Below are 20,359 nucleotides of genomic sequence, written 5' to 3'. Positions count from 1 at the left end.
AATATGTGGTTCGTGTATTCTTGAGGAAGCAGAAGGATCAGCACACGCAGCTAAAGGCTCAGCAACGTCATCGGGGTATTCGTCTTCGCAATCTGTGCAACAGTAATCCTTATAATTAATCACGACGATATTACGTTAGTGCCTAGTCTATCATACATCACGCATCCAAGGCCCTCATACAAAATCGCACTACCACAACTTTAGTTAAAACACTTCACTTTCAAAAACCACCGAATAAAAATAACACAGAACGTACTCACAGTATGCGGCCTCGACACCAACCACTTGTCTTGTCAACGTCCGAGCAACAACAGAGCGCGTGGCACACTGAGGCCTTTCTTTTATAGAAGGCGGGTGGGGATCGAAACCACCCACTATGATTTCTGCTTATATTTATTTATTTTTTAAGCTTACAACATCACACACAGTACAAAATCTACTAATTATTTTACGAAATTGTACATCTTAAATGTGTGATAATTAATGTAAACGTAAGTTTTACAAAAAAAATAAATTAATAATTAAAAAAATACAATTAAAATACTTACATACAATACATATACGGCCGCTCCTGACCGTGCACCTTCCTCTGATGCACTGGTGATCTCTTCTTCAGGAGAACGGCATCTTGCTCGCCATGTTCACCAATATGTGGTTCGTGTATTCTTGAGGAAGCAGAAGGATAAGTACACGCAGCTAAAGGCTCACCAACATCATTGGGGTATTCGTCTTCGCAATCTGTGCAACAGTAATCCTGTTAATTAATCACGACGACATTACGTTAGTGCCTAGTCTATCATACATCATGCATCCAAGGCCCTCATACAAAATCGCACTACCACAACTTTAGTTAATACACTTCACTTTCAAAAACCACCGAATAAATATAACACAAAAACGTACTCACAGTATGCGGCCTCGACACCAACCACTTGTCTTGTCAACGTCCGAGCAACAACAGAGCGCGTGGCACACTGAGGCCTTTCTTTTATAGAAGGCGGGTGGGGATCTAAACCACCCACTATGATTTCTGCTTATATTTATTTATTTATTTATTAAGCTTACAAATCACACACAGTACAAAATCTACTAATTAATTTACGAAATCGTACATCTTAAATGTGTGATAATTAATGTAATCGTAAGTTTTACAAAAAAAAGAAATAAAAAAGAAATTAATAATTTAAAAAAAATACAATTAAAATACTTACATACAATACATATACGGCCGCTCCTGACCGTGCACCGTCCTCTGATGCACTGGTGATCTCTTCTTCAGGAGAACGGCATCTTGCTCGCCATTGTCACCAATATGTGGTTTGTGTATTCTTGAGGAAGCAGAAGGATCAGTACACGCAGCTAAAGGCTCACCAACATCATTGGGGTATTCGTCTTCCCAATCTGTGCAACAGTAATCCTGTTAATTAATCACGATGACATTTTGTTAATGCCTAGTCTATCATACATCATGCATCCAATACCCTCATACAAAATCGCACCACCACAACTTTAGTTAAAATACTTCACTTTCAAAAACCAACGAATATAAATGACACAGAACGCACTCACAGTATGCGGCCTCGACACCAACCACTTGTCTTGTCAACGTCCGAGCAACAACAGAGCGCGTGGCACACTGAGGCCTTTCTTTTATAGAAGGCGGGTGGGGATCTAAACCACCCACTATGATTTCTGCTTATATTTATTTATTTATTAAGCTTACAACATCACACACAGTACATAATCGACTAATTAATTTACGAAATCTTACATCTACAATGTGTGACAATTAATGTAAACGTAAGTTTCACAAAAAAAAGAAAAGAAACTAATAATTAAAAAAAAATACAATTAAAATACTTACATACAATACTTGTACGGCCTCTTCTGACCGTTCACCGTCCTCGGATGCACTGGTGATCTCTTCATCGGGAGAACGGCATTTTGCTCGCCATGGTTACAAATATGTGGTTCGTGTGTTCTTGAGGAAGCAGAAGGATCAGTACACGCAGCTAAAGGCTCACCAACATCATTGGGGTATTCGTCTTCCCAATCTGTGCAACAGTAATCCTGTTAATTAATCACGATGACATTTTGTTAATGCCTAGTCTATCATACATCATACATCATGCATCCAATACCCTCATACAAAATCGCACCACCACAACTTTAGTTAAAATACTTCACTTTCAAAAACCAACGAATAAAAATGACACAGAACGTACTCACAGTATGCGGCCTCGACACCAACCACTTGTCTTGTCAACGTCCGAGCAACAACAGAGCGCGTGGCACACTGAGGCCTTTCTTTTATAGAAGGCGTGTGGGGATCTAAACCACCCACTATGATTTCTGCTTATATTTATTTATTTATTAAGCTTACAACATCACACACAGTACAAAATCTACTAATTATTTTACGAAATTGTACATCTTAAATGTGTGATAATTAATGTAAACGTAAGTTTTACAAAAAAAATAAATTAATAATTTAAAAAATACAATTAAAATACTTACATACAATACATATACGGCCGCTCCTGACCGTGCACCGTCCTCTGATGCACTGGTGTTCTCTTCTTCAGGAGAACGGCATCTTGCTCGCCATGGTCACCAATATGTGGTACGTGTATTCTTGAGGAAGCAGAAGGATCAGTACACGCAGCTTAAGGCTCACCAACATCATTGGGGTATTCGTCTTCGCAATCTGTGCAACAGTAATCCTGTTAATTAATCACGACGACATTACGTTAGTGCCTAGTCTATCATACATCATGCATCCAAGGCCCTCATACAAAATCGCACTACCACAACTTTAGTTAATACACTTCACTTTCAAAAACCACCGAACAAAAATAACACAAAAACGTACTCACAGTATGCGGCCTCGACACCAACCACTTGTCTTGTCAACGTCCGAGCAACAATAGAGCGCGTGGCACACTGAGGCCTTTCTTTTATAAAAGGCGGGTGGGGATCGAAACCACCCACTATGATTTCTGCTTATATTTATTTATTTATTAAGCTTACCACATCACACACAGTACAAAATCTACTAATTATTTTACGAAATCGTACATCTTAAATGTGTGATAATTAATGTAAACGTAAGTTTTACAAAAAAAATTAATAAAAAAGAAATTAATAATTTTAAAAAAATACAATTAAAATACTTACATACAATACATATACGGCCGCTCCTGACCGTGCACCGTCCTCTGATGCACTGGTGTTCTCTTCTTCAGGAGAACGGCATCTTGCTCGCCATGGTCACCAATATGTGGTTCGTGTATTCTTGAGGAAGCAGAAGGATTAGTACACGCAGCTTAAGGCTCACCAACATCATTGGGGTATTCGTCTTCGCAATCTGTGCAACAGTAATCCTGTTAATTAATCACGACGACATTACGTTAGTGCCTAGTCTATCATACATCATGCATCCAAGGCCCTCATACAAAATCGCACTCCACAACTTTAGTTAATACACTTCACTTTCAAAAACCACCGAACAAAAATAACACAAAAACGTACTCACAGTATGCGGCCTCGACACCAACCACTTGTCTTGTCAACGTCCGAGCAACAACAGAGCGCGTGGCACACTGAGGCATTTCTTTTATAGAAAGCGGGTGGGGATCGAAACCACCCACTATTATTTCTGCCTATATTTATTTATTTATAAAGCTTACCACATCACACACAGTACAAAATCTACTTATTATTTTACGAAATCTTACATCTTAAATGTGTGACAATTAATGTAAACGTAAGTTTTACAAAAAAAAAAAAAGAAATTAATAATTTAAAAAAATACAATTAAAATACTTACATACATACTTATACGGCCTCTCCTGACCGTGTACCGTCCTTGGATGTACTGGTGATCTCTTCTTCGGGAGAAAGGCATCTTGCTCGCCATGGTCACCAATATGTGGTTCGTGTATTCTTGAGGAAGCAGAAGGATCAGCACACGCAGCTAAAGGCTCAGCAACGTCATCGGGGTATTCGTCTTCGCAATCTGTGCAACAAGTAATCCTGTTAATTAATCACGACGACATTACGTTAGTGCCTAGTCTATCATACATCATGCATCCAAGGCCCTTATACAAAATCGCACTACCACAACTTTACTTAATACACTTCACTTTCAAAAACCACCGAATAAAAATAACACAAAAACGTACTCACAGTATGCGGCCTCGACACCAACCACTTGTCTTGTCAACGTCCGAGCAACAACAGAGCGCGTGGCACACTGAGGCATTTCTTTTATAGAAGGCGGGTGGGGATCGAAACCACCCACTATGATTTCTGCTTATATTTATTTATTTATTAAGCTTACCACATCACACACAGTACAAAATCTACTAATTATTTTACGAAATCTTACATCTACAATGTGTGACAATTAATGTAAACGTAAGTTTTACAAAAAAAAGAAATTAATAATTAAAAAAAAATACAATTAAAATACTTACATACAATACATATACGGCCGCTCCTGACCGTGCACCGTCCTCTGATGCATTGGTGATCTCTTCTTCAGGAGAACGGCATCTTGCTCGCCATGGTCACCAATATGTGGTTCGTGTATTCTTGAGGAAGCAGAAGGATCAGTACACGCAGCTAAAGGCTCACCAACATCATTGGTGTATTCGTCTTCGCAATCTGTGCAACAGTAATCCTGTTAATTAATCACGACGACATTACGTTAGTGCCTAGTCTATCATACATCATGCATCCAAGGCCCTCATACAAAATCGCACCACCACAACTTTAGTTAAAATACTTCACTTTCAAAAACCAACGAATAAAAATGACACAGAACGTACTCACAGTATGCGGCCTCGACACCAACCACTTGTCTTGTCAACGTCCGAGCAACAACAGAGCGCGTGGCACACTGAGGCCTTTCTTTTATAGAAGGCGGGTGGGGATCTAAACCACCCACTATGATTTCTGCTTATATTTATTAAATTATTTATTAAGCTTACAACATCACACACAGTACAAAATCGACTAATTAATTTACGAAATCTTACATCTAAAATGTGTGACAATTAATGTAAACGTAAGTTTCACAAAAAAAAAGAAAAGAAACTAATAATTAAAAAAAAATACAATTAAAATACTTACATACAATACTTGTACGGCCTCTTCTGACCGTTCACCGTCCTCGGATGCACTGGTGATCTCTTCATCGGGAGAACGGCATTTTGCTCGCCATGGTTACAAATATGTGGTTCGTGTGTTCTTGAGGAAGCAGAAGGATCAGTACACGCAGCTAAAGGCTCACCAACATCATTGGGGTATTCGTCTTCCCAATCTGTGCAACAGTAATCCTGTTAATTAATCACGATGACATTTTGTTAATGCCTAGTCTATCATACATCATACATCATGCATCCAATACCCTCATACAAAATCGCACCACCACAACTTTAGTTAAAATACTTCACTTTCAAAAACCAACGAATAAAAATGACACAGAACGTACTCACAGTATGCGGCCTCGACACCAACCACTTGTCTTGTCAACGTCCGAGCAACAACAGAGCGCGTGGCACACTGAGGCCTTTCTTTTATAGAAGGCGGGTGGGGATCGAAACCACCCACTATGATTTTTGCTTATATTTATTTATTAAGCTTATAACATCACACACAGTACAAAATCTACTAATTATTTTACGAAATCTTACATCTTAAATGTGTGACAATTAATGTAAACGTAAGTTTTACAAAAAAAATAATAATAAAGAAATTAATAATTTAAAAAAATACAATTAAAATACTTACATACATACTTATACGGCCTCTCCTGACCGTGCACCGTCCTTGGATGCACTGGTGATCTCTTCTTCGGGAGAACGGCATCTTGCTCGCCATGGTCACCAATATGTGGTTCGTGTATTCTTGAGGAAGCAGAAGGATCAGCACACGCAGCTAAAGGCTCAGCAACGTCATCGGGGTATTCGTCTTCGCAATCTGTGCAACAAGTAATCCTGTTAATTAATCACGACGACATTACGTTAGTGCCTAGTCTATCATACATCATGCATCCAAGGCCCTTATACAAAATCGCACTACCACAACTTTACTTAATACACTTCACTTTCAAAAACCACCGAATAAAAATAACACAAAAACGTACTCACAGTATGCGGCCTCGACACCAACCACTTGTCTTGTCAACGTCCGAGCAACAACAGAGCGCGTGGCACACTGAGTCCTTTCTTTTATAGAAGGCGGGTGGGGATCGAAACCACCCACTATGATTTCTGCTTATATTTATTTATTAAGCTTATAACATCACACACAGTACAAAATCTACTAATTATTTTACGAAATCTTACATCTTAAATGTGTGACAATTAATGTAAACGTAAGTTTTACAAAAAAAATAATAATAAAGAAATTAATAATTTAAAAAAATACAATTAAAATACTTACATACATACTTATACGGCCTCTCCTGACCGTGCACCGTCATTGGATGCACTGGTGATCTCTTCTTCAGGAGAACGGCATCTTGCTCGCCATGGTCACCAATATGTGATTTGTGTATTCTTGAGGAAGCAGTACACGCAGCTAAAGGCTCACCAACATCATTGGGGTATTCGTATAAAAAAAAACTACGAAGTGATTTAACCAAAAATAACATCATTAAATAACAAATCACGGTATTCTCGAAATCCCACCAAATCTACCTTAAAATTTACTTATACAATCAAAACAACACGACTTTGGGTTTTTTAAAAACAACCGTTAACCTTAAAACAATTACACATAAATCACCGAATAAAAATAACACAAAATGTACTCACAGTATGCGACCTCGACACCAACCACCTTTCTTGTCAACGTCCGAGCAACAACAGAGCCAGTGGCACAATGAGGCCTATATTTTATTAAAACCACCCACTTTGATTTCTGCTTTGTGAATTTGTAATAAACAAGTTTCGTGACATTACGTGTAGTTGTTCCACGACCGAACCCGAATCGACCACAGAGTCAAACGGCAGTCATAGAAACGAATGTCAAAGATTTCTTTAATATTTATTATTAAGAAGTTTTAAATGTTTAAAGTGATATATTATATACTACTTTCAATAATAATAATAATGACTATGGAGTCATATTATTATTATCGATCATTGAATAGTCGTTAATTTATAGATCTAGCAACATTGACAAATTAAATAAACCATTGGTATTAACGGCCTCGAACCAATTCGACATTCTTAAAAAACAGCTGACACTAACACAATTTCTTCAATATTAATTATAAAGACTACAGACTATCAAATAGTCGTTAAGTTGCAGATCCATTAATATTGATAAATAAAATAAACTATATAACGGTTTTCATCTAATTTGACCAAATGATGATGAATGACAATTCCTTAAACATAAATAATAAATGCTATGAATTTACCACAGACTATCAATCCTTAAATTGTTGAAGTTATACTTCTTTAGGCGCGTTATGAAAAATTGATGAGAATTGAGAGTGAATTTTTACGATGCGCGCGCACCTGTAACACAGAAATGTTAGTGTTATTATAGCGTGCGCGAGCGAGATAGAAATAAGACAATCTACAAGTAAAAAGAAATAGAATATGCGTGAAGTTCGCAAATCGCAGCTATGCCAAGAAATGACATTTTGAATGACCATATCACCATAATGACATTTGTCATTTACCTTTTAAACAAATAAAAGAATTTTAATTATTTTTTCAAAGAAATTTAGCAATGCTTTGAATTATTATAATATTTGTGAAAAAACTGTGCTCATCAGGTTCCTAAGTGCTTCAATACAATTGAGGTTAACTATCCGTTTGTAATATTATTATAGAGTAATGTTTTGATTAAAAAATTAACCACATTGTTTAATCAAAACATGTAATTTTTCAGATTTAATCTAGCAAATATAAGGACAAGAGACAAATACAATTGATGAATCAGTGGAAGTGCACTAAATTGAATACAAAAAAAGAGTTGTCATCTTATCGCTGTGAAACATCAAAAACTGGAGGTGGAACAAAGCCACCATCACCTTCTCCAGACACAATGGACGTGGCAGAGATGATACCGCAACAGTTTGAAGTCGATTTCAATGAATTTGATTGTGAAGGTGTCGAGGTAGGAATGTTAATTATAAATATGATGTATGGTGTTCTTCGTGTTGTATTATGTTATGGTTCAAGGTTCAACCTCTCAAGCATAAGCATATGCTCACAACAGTACTTTATTCCCCTACAGGGTAGTCAGAGATATTCTAATACCTCAGAACATCCATGTTGCATTTGTAGTAGCGAAACTCTGTCCAGCCAGAAGTGAGCCCATTCCCACTTATTATGGACAGTGGGTATAATACACCTTAACACCTGAATGCGAATCACTCAACTTGAGTGACTTAAATTAATAGATGTTGTTTATATATTTTAGGATATTACAAATAAAATCATTTTGGAAACAATTGATATCCCGAAAGCAAATAAAGCAAACAATGATAAGGTAATAAATCAGTTTTAACATAACTTGATTACTAGAAAAGCCAGACAAAGGTGTTCACAACAGTGACAACATAACTTAAAAATTTCATTATTTTGTAGGATTATAATCCTTTTGGATTATAATCCAAAAGTTAAAGAAAATCATGTCGAACTGAACAACAAGAATCCCCAAACAACTCCAAAGAAACCTACAAGGAAGACACCGGTATTATATTTAAATTATCTCTATCTCTAAATAAAATAAAATAAAGTTGCTATTCAGGTCTGTAGCATGTGCAATTAGTTTTTCTAAACTACACAACGGATTTTGATCTGACTAATATATAGACTGTTCTTCCAGAAAGGATTTGTATAATATGAATTATATTTTTTTAAAGTTTTGCATGGACAGAGCTTAAATTGATATTCTCTTATTTGTTTCAGAAAGCAAGTAGTTTTAGTTTTGGAGAAGCCTCGTATCAAGATATGCATAGCTTTCGGGCTCTGGAAAATAAGCGGCTTCAAATAGAACACAAACATAGAGTTAAGAATATGGCAAAGATGTACAATCAAGCAATGATTAATTTAAAATTACAGACCGAAATACATACAATAAAAATGATTTAAAGATAAATAGTGATTTATTTGTTTAAATAACTTAATTTTTAAAACAACCTAAATTAAGAACTATGTATTTTGAGATGAGGGCACTGTTGGTAGTGAGGGCAGGGTCTCTTCATCATCATCAGAGATAGGTTCCTCTTTTAAATCAATGGCTATATTGTGCAATACTGCCAAAGCTACAACATACATCTTAGTGTTTGGTAGAGATGTTCTAAATATATAATAATATATTTATTTTTATTTTTTATTTATTTACACTTCGTTGCAAAAAACAAAGAATGAAACACAATACAAAAAAATTATAAGGGATGCAACGGGCGGCCGTATCGCTAATAAGCGATCTCTTCCAGGCAACCCTAGTTAAAGAGAAAAACTAAAAAAAAAAGAAACATGATGCGTGCGAGAAGTGCAGAAACAAATGTTACATAAAAAAAAATATATATATACATAGTATAGTCCTTTTCATGAAAGAAGTCCCCCAGACGCGGCGCTGCAATCGCATGACGTAATGTTGCCCTTTATGAGTAAAAAAATTACCTATTTTATTTACATTTAGCAGATGTAATTTATCAAATAATATTATTTTCAACATTTATTATTTCAAAACAATATTTCTGTTTAGTTAAAATTATATTTTTATTTCCTTATATTAGCGGTGTTCTAACTACTTACAGGCAAAAGATGAGAAAATAGGGTAAAGAAAAGCAATACAATTTTTTATTCAGAGTTTTATTGCATAATAATTGTTGGGTTACAATTATTTCCAAAGTACACGCCGCTGTTATACCTTCGTTTGTAATTCTTGTTACAGTTTGCTCTGACACACCTGCAATTAAATTATGAACAATTGAAAATAATAATAACTTTAAGTTTATAATGCTTATGTAATATTTGTTTTAATTTCAGTTACCTAGTTTCATCACGTTATGTATTTGTTCAATTTTGTCGCAAAAACGAATTTATATCATAAAAGTCCCATCAATACAGCAAAAAATAATTAATGGCAACTCTAGAAAGTACCTCTACAATAGTCTACAATGTTCGTGAGTTGCCGCCATTGTTATGGCGGCAACTCTCTTCCGAACATTGTTTAGTGGTATTAAAACACCTTGATTCTTATGTTCCGCTTCACAGAACTCTTTCACCTTTAATATCATTTCTCGAGCCGAACTTTTTACAACTTTTGGTATTGTAATCAATCTTTAAAATGCACTAAGCTAGTTAAAAATTCACAAAAATCTACTTTAGTTCTACTCAAATTTAGTTCCAAAAATCACCGCGGGACTTCTTTCATGAAAAGCACTATACCTTAATCTAAAGTAATACAAAAAAAAAATATTAACACCAGACTAAAAACTTAAAAGCTAATCTTACAAATACATGGACAGCAAATAGTGATGTAAAAGGAAACATAATATTTATACAAGTCACGATTGATCAGGATAGGATAAGGTTAAGAAATGATTATACAGAAGAGTTTTAAAAGATGAAAGAGAGGTAGCCAATCGTATGGAGTCGGGCAGCGTATTCCACAACTTAATGGCGGAGATCGTGAATGAATTTCCTAAGAAGGATGAAGTGTGAGATGGAATTTCCAATAAACATCTATTAGAAGAGCGTAACATTTAGTTAGAAGGACCTAAGAATTTGAAGTGATATTTGAGATAAGAAGGGGTTTTCGGATTGAAAAGAATTGAGTATAGAAGTTGAAGAAGATGAGCGTGACGTCTGAATCGAATAGGTAGCGACCCCAGCTGCCTGCGGAATTTAGACACATGGTCATATTTTCTAAGACCAAATATGAACCGTATGCAGAAATTCTGCAGGCGTTCGATCTTGTTAAGTAGCTCTTCGTTCAAATCAGAGGAGCATGAGTCCGCATAATCGAGAATAGGAAGCAGAAGAGACTGCGCTAACATAGTTTTAGACCTACAACGCACTAGCGGCTGGCCGCAATGCGGTGTGCCGCTGCGGCGGGCCGCACATCGATTATTACATGAAACCGCACGATAACAACGCACTGACTTGCGGTCAACCGTCAACCGCTCCGGTTGATCTGGAGCGACGGCGAGCCGCACCGGTTGAATGATGCGGCGCGCCGCGTCCCTCCACGCACTCGGCGCGGTTAGCCGCAAATACCACGTCCTACCCGCTTCAGTCATCGCTTGTTCCTTGCGCTAGACACTATGCAGAGATTTTTTGACGATGTTTTCTACGATTATATAAATAAATAACTGCCGCAACTTCTTCAACGTCCATCATGTGCAATATTTCAAGAAGCACTGACGAGTGACGATTGCGGCAGACCGCAATAGGACCGCAATAGGGACGGTTAGCCGGAATACGGCATGCCGCTACGGCAGACCGTATATACCGCGGCCTGCCGCAGCGGCACACCGCATTGCGGCCAGCCGCTAGTGCGTTGTAGGCCTTATTGCGGATAGGAAGGAAATTAGAAAGACGTTTCAGAGTAAAAGAAGCGGCGTAAAGTTTACGGCTGATTTCCTTTACGTGATGACCCCAGGAAAACGTTTGGTCGAAGAAGACCCCTAGCTTTTTAACAGTCTTATTGAGGGCCAAGCCACACCGTCAAGGTAAACACCAGGGAGCTGAGCCCATTTGACTCTTGAAATAAAGAAAGAGCTTCCGATGATAATGACTTGACTCTTGGCAGGATTAATTTGAAGACCAAAGTCTTTACTCCAGTTGGCTATGTTTTCAAGATCATCATTCATCGCCTGTATTGCAAGAGGAAGCTCATCCAGTGTAGACTGTACGTAGATTTGGAGGTCATCAGCGTAAAGGTGATAACTAGCGGATAGATGTGCAGTCAGGGTGTTGATAAAGATAGAAAAAAGAAGAGGTGAAAGAACGCCACCCTGCGGAACACCAGCACTTATATTATTCCACTGAGAGTAAGCATCATTCATTTTAATACGCTGCCGACGACCGTTAAGATAGCTATGGAACCAGTCAATAGCGGATGGACAGATATTCATAGAGCGAAGCAACCCAAGCAGAATTTCAAAGTTCAAAGTATTGAAAGCATTGCTAAAGTCAAGCAGAGTGAGAACAGTGAGCTGCCCACCATCCATCCCTCGGCGAATGTCGTCACAAACTTTAACCAATGCCGTATCGTGCTATGCCCCGGGCGGAAACCCGATTGGAGAGGGTCTAGAATTGAGTTTTTATTCAGAAATCCGCTAAGCTGCGAGTGTATAAGGCGCTCTAGAGCTTTAGACAGGAATGGTAGAATAGAAATGGGCCGGAAGTCAGAAAAGTTAATGGGATCGGGCCGTTTGGGAATAGGAATAACTAGACTATCCTTCCAAGAAGTAGGGAATTTACCACTAGTAACTGAATAATTAAAAATATGAGTAATAACTTGAAGAATAGCTGGCAAGATAGGTAAGATCATAGTACGACTAACTTCATCACATCCAACAGCATCCGACGAGATAGACAGGATGCAACCCTCCACTTCGCGCTCGGTGAATTCAGTGAAATTAAAAGGCATGAAGTTTGGAGTTGGAAGAGAAGCTAGTTTATTGATTGTCTTCCTAAGAGAAGACTTATTGTGGGCAGGAGAACAGGTGAAGTGAGAGTTAAGGTTGTTTATATCTATTGCTGAAGAAATAACATTTTGTGCCGATCTGCCAATCCCCAAGGTTTTGAGGAACTTCCAGATTTTTGAGGTGTCGCCATTGGCTACTGAGTCGTGGATATGTTGCCTTTGAGCATCACGACAGCGAGTATTACAACGATTGCGAACTACTTGCGTGTTTACACTACCCAGACTTTTTGGGTATATATACTTTTAACTTAATAGAATTTATGTTACACTTAATGTAAGAGAATAATAATAAATATTTATTTATTTAATTTTTCAAATGTCAACTGAACTTTATTGACTATAATGACTCCTTTTCTTGTCTCCTTGTCTTTGAATATTTAATTGTAATTAATTATTTGCATGCAATCAAAAACTATTTTTAATAATGCCAAAGAAGTATAACTTCTTACGCGTGTACATAAGTACACGCACCCTTTTTTATTATTATCTTAAATATATTTATTTTCTTGAATTAAATATAAATCTTTATATTTATGTAACAATATAATAATTATATATGAATTTGCGTTAATATATATTTATTTACTTGAATTAAAATATCAATATTTATATTTTTGTTACAATATAATCATTATATATGAATTTGCTCCCATATATAATATACTTACGAACAAATTGCATTAAACCGGGAAACCAAAAGTGTTTTAAAATTGGATCACAAGTCTTGTCAACTCCGATATGTTCATGCTCGTCATGGAATACCCTCAGCAAGCTAAGCCTGTGACCCTTACGGCCTGGCCACGGGGATCGACGAAGCGGGACTAGGGAGGCGAGGCGACCATTCACACGGCGCCGTTTGCAGGCCACGCGGCACGTACCAGTCACGTTCGCCACTGCAACCAGTAAGGAAGTTCGACATCGAAATCATCTCGATAATAGCTTTTGGTTCAAGACCATAATATATTTGGAAGAGATTGTGGAGTACATGATTTAAATAAGATTTGCAATCGAAGGTATAGATGGAGAATTCCACAAGAAGTATGAGAAATACAGAATATATCCAGATTTTTCTTTGAGTATACCAGAATGAGTATTGAAACCTTCGATTATATTCTTATCAATATTCAACCAGAATTGGAGAAAAAAGTTAATGCAAATAGAATTTTAAGTGCCGCTGAAAAATTGTTGTTGACATTAAGGTATATTCATTTATTCAATTTATGCTGTGGAATGTGGATGGCCAGACTTCCAAATAGCTGGTCTTGCCAGTATTTCAATAATAAAAAAACTCTGTATTCATTTTTCGCAGCGAAAACGACTAAACTCATATAGTGCGTTTTCCAATTACAGCACTAGAGCGCATTATGCGGCATTATGCTCAACGTTGAATGTTCCAACTACAGCAACGCTTCGCACAATTGAGCACTCTCAAAAGTAATGCTCTCGCGTGCTTCTCGCAATCAATACCAAAACAGTGACAGAAAATTGACCAGTGTTTTTCTTTAAGTTGGCATTTATCGAAATTTTCGTTAGTAAATGTTATTTATTGTTGAAAAATTTGTTTCGTCGTAGATTTTGAAAATAATTAAAGTTATTTCAAACTGCTAAAAAAAAGAAATATAAGTATGGATGAAGGTATAAATAGTTACTTTTTTTATATTCCACATTTAAAATATGAATACAATTTTATTTTAAAATTCGGATCTGTAAACAAATTTATTTTACAGCTGACATGCTAACTTAGCGCACTCTGCTGATGCATTTGAAAACTAATTCATGTTCCAATTAAGCTTCAGCATTATGCGGCATTGTGCGGCACTGAGTCGCATTATGCTCTGTAATTGGAAAACGCACTTAATCCCTGCTCTATTCGACGCGACTGCCGCTCAGGGTGGAGACAGTTAGATTTAAGTGACTTTTAAAGAATATGGTGGCGCCATCTACTATATTTCTCCAGAACCTAGTAGTTATTTAATTTGCCTATAAAATATGTCACTAAGACAATAATTAACAAAAAACACATTTATAAAGCTTTCACAGTCTTATTACTATTATCATAAAATCGAAGGAAATTAGCATAAATACATAAAAATAACAATCTGACTTCTTAAAATTTGGCAGCTTTTATGTATTCTGGCAACATTACGGGTGCTGACCTAAAAGATGTGTTGAAATAACACAAATCAGGCGCAGTCCCGACAGCCTTAGTGCTGGAGCTCTTTTGAGAGTGTGTTACGGATGCTGACCTGAAAGATGAGTTTAAATAACACATATCAGGCGCAGTCCTGACAGCCTTAGTGCTGGACCTAGTTTTAGAGTGTTAAGGGTGCTGACCCGGAAGATGTGTTCTTTGAACACATATCAGGCGTAGTCCTGATAGCCTTAGTGCTGGTGCTCTTTTGAGAGAGTTACGGGCGCTGTCGCGGAAGATGTTTTTTGAACACATATCAGGCGCAGTCCTGACAGCCTTGACAGGTGGCGGTGGTAGATCGATTGTTAGAACAATGGAATCCATTAAAAATGTTCTTTACCGACTGCTGGCTGAATGAACGTCTTATTTCAACACAACTGATATTTAATAGCTTGAATGATCCATTTTTACACCTTTATTACTTGTCTTGGATATTGCCGAAATTTACCAATTTCAATAAAATTTTCTAATCGGAAAAAGTAGTGATCACAACATTAAACGAAAGAGTGCTCGAAATGTATAAAGACATTTTGCTATGTATTTTAGATCGTGATTATGTCAACAAAACAGAGTTTTCTGCTATTGACATTAAACTTCAAGAAAAATGGTTAAAAGATGAACAAATTTTTTTGGGAATTCAAGTAATGAACAAAATTACACAGCCTGAACTTCGTCGTCATATTACTGCCACCAAAGAGTTTATTCATCGCTGCCGGTATTTTTTAATCACAAGCGCTAAAGAAATTAAAAAAAGATATGACTTAGATGACCCCATTCTATCAAAACTGGCCTGTATAGAACCTACCAATCCTGTTTCCAGTCATTACAGAAAAAAAGTACCGACGTTACAGCCACTTATGATACTAGTTCCAAGAATAGTAAAACCCGACGACTTTCAAATGATGCAGGCAATAGATGACGAATGGCGCAGTTTTCCTAATATTTCAGATAAAATTGATGTATTATCAGATAATATATCAGATGTATCATAGATTCTATGAATACAGATGAGTTTTGGGGCGATATTAAAAAACAATATGAAAATTATAAAACATTGGCTCAATTTGCTATAAATCTGTTATGTTTACCCCATTCCAGTGCAGACTGTGAAAATGCATTCAGCGAGGTAAATTTAATCAAAACAAAATTTAGAAACAGTTTATCCAATGAAACATTATTAGCCAAGCAATTAATACGAAGAAACGGAAATTGTACCAAGTTCAAGCCTACAAAAGAAATGTTTAAAAATATTTATAATATATAATATTATTATTAGTAAATATGACCACAGAAAAGTGAAATAAATAAAAGACTTTCCACTTTTATGTTGTACGATCTTTTCATTTCAAAATTTCCTTAATGCGATTTTTTTGTAGTTGGTGTACGATCATGCTTTTTTTTGACCTGGCAGCCCTGGAGTATTGATGGTCGACAACAGACAACAGCGAAATTGGTATAGACTATAGACATAAGACGGGTAGATCTATACCCTTGAAGTATATTATAATCATTAAATAATAAATAGTCGTTCCTGCATTGTCCCTGCATTATTTCCGTATCGATCTTTTCTCGATTTGCTTATAATGGAACCAAATCCAGTTATTATTGCTGCTACAGCAAAACAAACAGCATCTGTAAGTCAGGCTTAGCATTTTGTATTCTTGTTATTTTTGGCTACTAGAAAATAAGATATTTGATTATACATCTTTATTGTTTTCAGCTTATCTTTTTACATGGACTTGGAGACACTGGGTAAGATGTACCTTATAGATATATATACTATAATTATTATTTGTAAATATTGGAACATAATATGAGATGGTATTTTTTTTAGTCATGGCTGGGCAAGCACAATTGCTGCCATTAGAGGACCTCATATTAAAGTTATATGTCCAACAGCATCAACTATACCTGTGACACTCAATGCAGGTTTCAGGATGCCTTCTTGGTTTGACTTAAGAACTTTAGATGCTACTGCTCCTGAAGATGAAGAAGGAATAGTAAATGCAACAACGCTTATTCATCGACTTATATCTGATGAAGTTAAAGTAAGCTATTATGAGTGTCATATGTTATTTGCTACCATGTTATTTGATTTATTTTTCAAGAATAAATATTTTACCAATTACATTTGTAGTTCAATATTTACAGATATTTTGTTTATTTGTTTATATAAAAAATAATACTGATATATTGTATTATTTTTCAGGCCGGCATTCCAGCTGGCCGAATATTACTGGGAGGGTTTTCCCAGGGTGGGGCATTAGCTCTCCATGCTGCTCTTACCTACTCTGAACCACTTGCTGGAGTAATGTCTCTTTCATGCTGGCTACCGAGACATGCTCATTTTCCTGATTGTGTGAAGGCTCCAAAAGAATTACCAGTAAGTGATAAGAGCAATCTCTCCACCATTTTGTTAAACATTGTTTGAACTGTTCTACATACAAATGTTTTATTTGTAAGTAGCAGCTTACTAGAATTTAAGATTTATTTAATGAATATTCCCAAATACTAGTTGTAAGAATCCCCTAAAATTTTTGGAAAGCTTAAAAGTCATAAAATAACAATTAATTTTATTATGCTTGATTAAGATGGAATATTGCTTAAATATATATATTTTTTCCAAAATACATATATACATATTTAAGATTTTACTTTAAGAGACCAAGAGATTATTCTATTAGAAATTTGATTGGTTAATCCTAACTGAAGTTGTCCTTTAAAACTTGACTGTGTTTTGTTCCATAATGATATATTAGTACATTCTCATTTCATAACATTTCCATTGAATAGTTTAATTATCCATTCCAAGTATTTAATTTTAATATATTCCTTAGCACAATTTACAAACATAAATACATATATATTATACAAAATCTTCATTTGCATTACAGATACACAACAATGTGTGCTTATTTTGAAATTCTAATGATGAGGCCATTTCCTTGCAAAAGGTGTTACCTGTTTTGTAATTAATAAGAGAGAAGAATTTCAAATTCAATTATTTTAAAGAAAAAAATGTGCAAAGCAACCTTTCATAGAACTGAAATTTAACAAAATCTTTGATGTATACTGATACCTACATCCCTTTGCTTGTTTTATAAAATGTGCATTAGCCAATAACGTAAATTCCCTTTTAGTCAAGAGTTAAATTTCCCTTGTTTTGTCAATGATTTTAACATCAATTAAAATGAACACATAATGATCTCATAATTATTTTGCCATAGTGATCTAGTATCTAATCATACCCAACGGTGTGATTAGATAGAAAGTTAATATTAAAACTGTGAATTTGATAAGTGTTTACGCCTTCTAATATAAATCGACTTTAGTTCTTTTATCATAAGGGAAAATTAAATTTTATTGAGTTCTCTTAATACTTGTGCCAGGTACTTGATGCCTGTTTCCTACATGAAAATAGTATTTGTTTTAGGTAGCAACCAAGTAGTTAGGAACCCCACAACTGGGTTAGCTTTAGTTGAAATAAATAAAAACTTTGCCATTAAACACATTTATATTTACATTTTTATTAAATTATTGTTATCGACTTTGCTCTAATCATTTATTTACTTCTTAGCAAGTATATATATGCATATATTCTTGCGCTGTATATTATATATAGATATGTATATTTCTTTCACTGATTAGATTACTTTGACAGAATCGTGTTTCTGTTGTATCTAAATATAAACAATTACTTTCTGCTCCAGCTTAAAATGCAACTTTAACTTTAGAGTATCCGCCTTGTTCTACGTCACTTGGTTACGTCTTGAATATTATACTAATAAGCCACTTGAAGATACGTACATGCTATATTTTCGAATTTACAGATATTTCAAGCGCATGGTGACTGTGACCCTGTAGTACCATACAAGTGGGGGCAAATGACTGCATCATTCCTGAAAACATTTATGAAGAATATTGAATTTAATACATACCAAGGATTGTCACACAGCTCTTCTGATGCAGAACTGAAAGACATGAAAGTATTTATCGAGAAAACTTTACCTGCTGTAAAATAAATATAAGAACAAATCATGTTCTTACAAAATAAAATAATTTTATATTTAAAAAATAACTATGTTGTACATTATGGTTCTTAGTTTAAGTATGAAATAGGTTCCAAAGGTTAAATAGAGTATTTGAAATGCTCTAGGATTTAGATATTAAATGAAATACACATAGTACTATTATTCCATATTCAGTCTGAGCATTTTTATTTTCAGAAGAAAATATTAGCAATCATCTAAAATATAAAGATATTTAAATTAAAATTGTTTTATTTAATTGTTTAAGTTGTTTTGCCGTGCCTAATATTAAGACTGGTTTTTAATTTTTTCAGCTTTAGGCGCTGACTTAATTTTTGTTCCGCGAAACACTTCTTCCGTCTGTTTCACGACACGAGAATTTTAAGTCGGTTCTAGAGGGATCATTCTGTAGGAGCTGGTAGTTGGCACCAGGGCTCCCAGATGTACGATTTAAGTCGTACTCCTACGATTTTTTTCATTTTTACTCATGTACGATCGCAAGACCAAGATCGTACAGAAAATATACGATTTTTCTGTACCTGGCATCATTTCGTAATAAAACGAATATGGAGTATATTTTTATGTTCGGCGAATTCACCAACAACCTAACGTATGCCTAGATCTTTTACTTGAATGAAGACCCTTTTTTCATAAAAATTGTTTGCCCTGTATTTATTATGTGCATTGTTACAAAACTTATCATATACTCTTGTAAAGACTTGTAATTTAATAGTCAAATACCTGTCTTTCTCATCAGTCTCGAGCTCTAAGTAAATATATAATCTTTTGATCTTCATATTGTCTTTAGTGTTTTTTGTGCTACTTCAATACGCTTAAGCAAGAATGGGTAGGTACCTACGTCAGGTACTCCAAAATTTAACGCCAGGTGCACTGTGTGTGACGTCGAAATGTTTTTAGAATATGGAGTTTTAAAGTTCCCATACCCATGCACTATAAAAAAATTCCATAACGTTTTTTCTACGTTGTGTAAAATAACTCACAGATCATCATCATCAACGAAGTAATGTTTAGAATCGGTCAAGTACTTAGTTACAAACAAACTATTTAAGTTATAAGCTCTTAAGTTTTTATAATACGTATTAGTAAAGATAATATACATGACGACAAATTTCTACATTAGGTACATCTCACCATTATTTTAAGTTTTTACTATAATAGGTAATACATGTATAGAATTTTTAAGTCGATTTGTAGGTATTTATACGATACTTGTGATCATTTAAATAGTAAACAATCGTAACCTATTATTCTGATTTTGTTATGATTGAAACAAGTGAACTTAGCGATAATATTTAGCCTTTAGGTCGCGATTGTAGGTATTATCATTTTAATCCCTCCGAACTAGTAGCCAATGCGCGATTTTAATGTTGATGACTGTCGAATTACTTGTATACCTAAGCATTTGTAATGGTGTTAAATTTATCGA

The 20,359-nt window shown here is 35.4% G+C and overlaps 1 protein-coding gene and 1 long non-coding RNA gene across 2 annotated transcripts; both read left to right on the top strand.

Annotated features, from left to right (window-relative positions):
- The first annotated feature begins 8,628 nt into the window (after positions 1–8,628).
- LOC125049219 lies at positions 8,629–9,129 on the top strand. The gene is made up of 2 exons (XR_007116968.1): positions 8,629–8,721; positions 8,940–9,129. It is a non-coding gene; the product is annotated as an uncharacterized LOC125049219 (long non-coding RNA).
- Positions 9,130–16,345: 7,216 nt separating this feature from the next.
- Positions 16,346–19,158, top strand: LOC125048997 (acyl-protein thioesterase 1). The gene is made up of 5 exons (XM_047647991.1): positions 16,346–16,518; positions 16,605–16,636; positions 16,719–16,932; positions 17,094–17,267; positions 18,715–19,158. The coding sequence occupies exons 1-5, from the start codon at positions 16,468–16,470 to the stop codon at positions 18,904–18,906; spliced, it is 663 nt and encodes a 220-aa protein (XP_047503947.1). The 5' UTR covers positions 16,346–16,467; the 3' UTR covers positions 18,907–19,158.
- The last annotated feature ends 1,201 nt before the right edge of the window (positions 19,159–20,359 follow it).

This window comes from Pieris napi, chromosome 4, assembly GCF_905475465.1.
Source record: "Pieris napi chromosome 4, ilPieNapi1.2, whole genome shotgun sequence".
Classification (NCBI taxonomy): domain Eukaryota; kingdom Metazoa; phylum Arthropoda; class Insecta; order Lepidoptera; family Pieridae; genus Pieris; species Pieris napi.
This window is presented reverse-complemented; position numbering and strand designations above follow the sequence as displayed.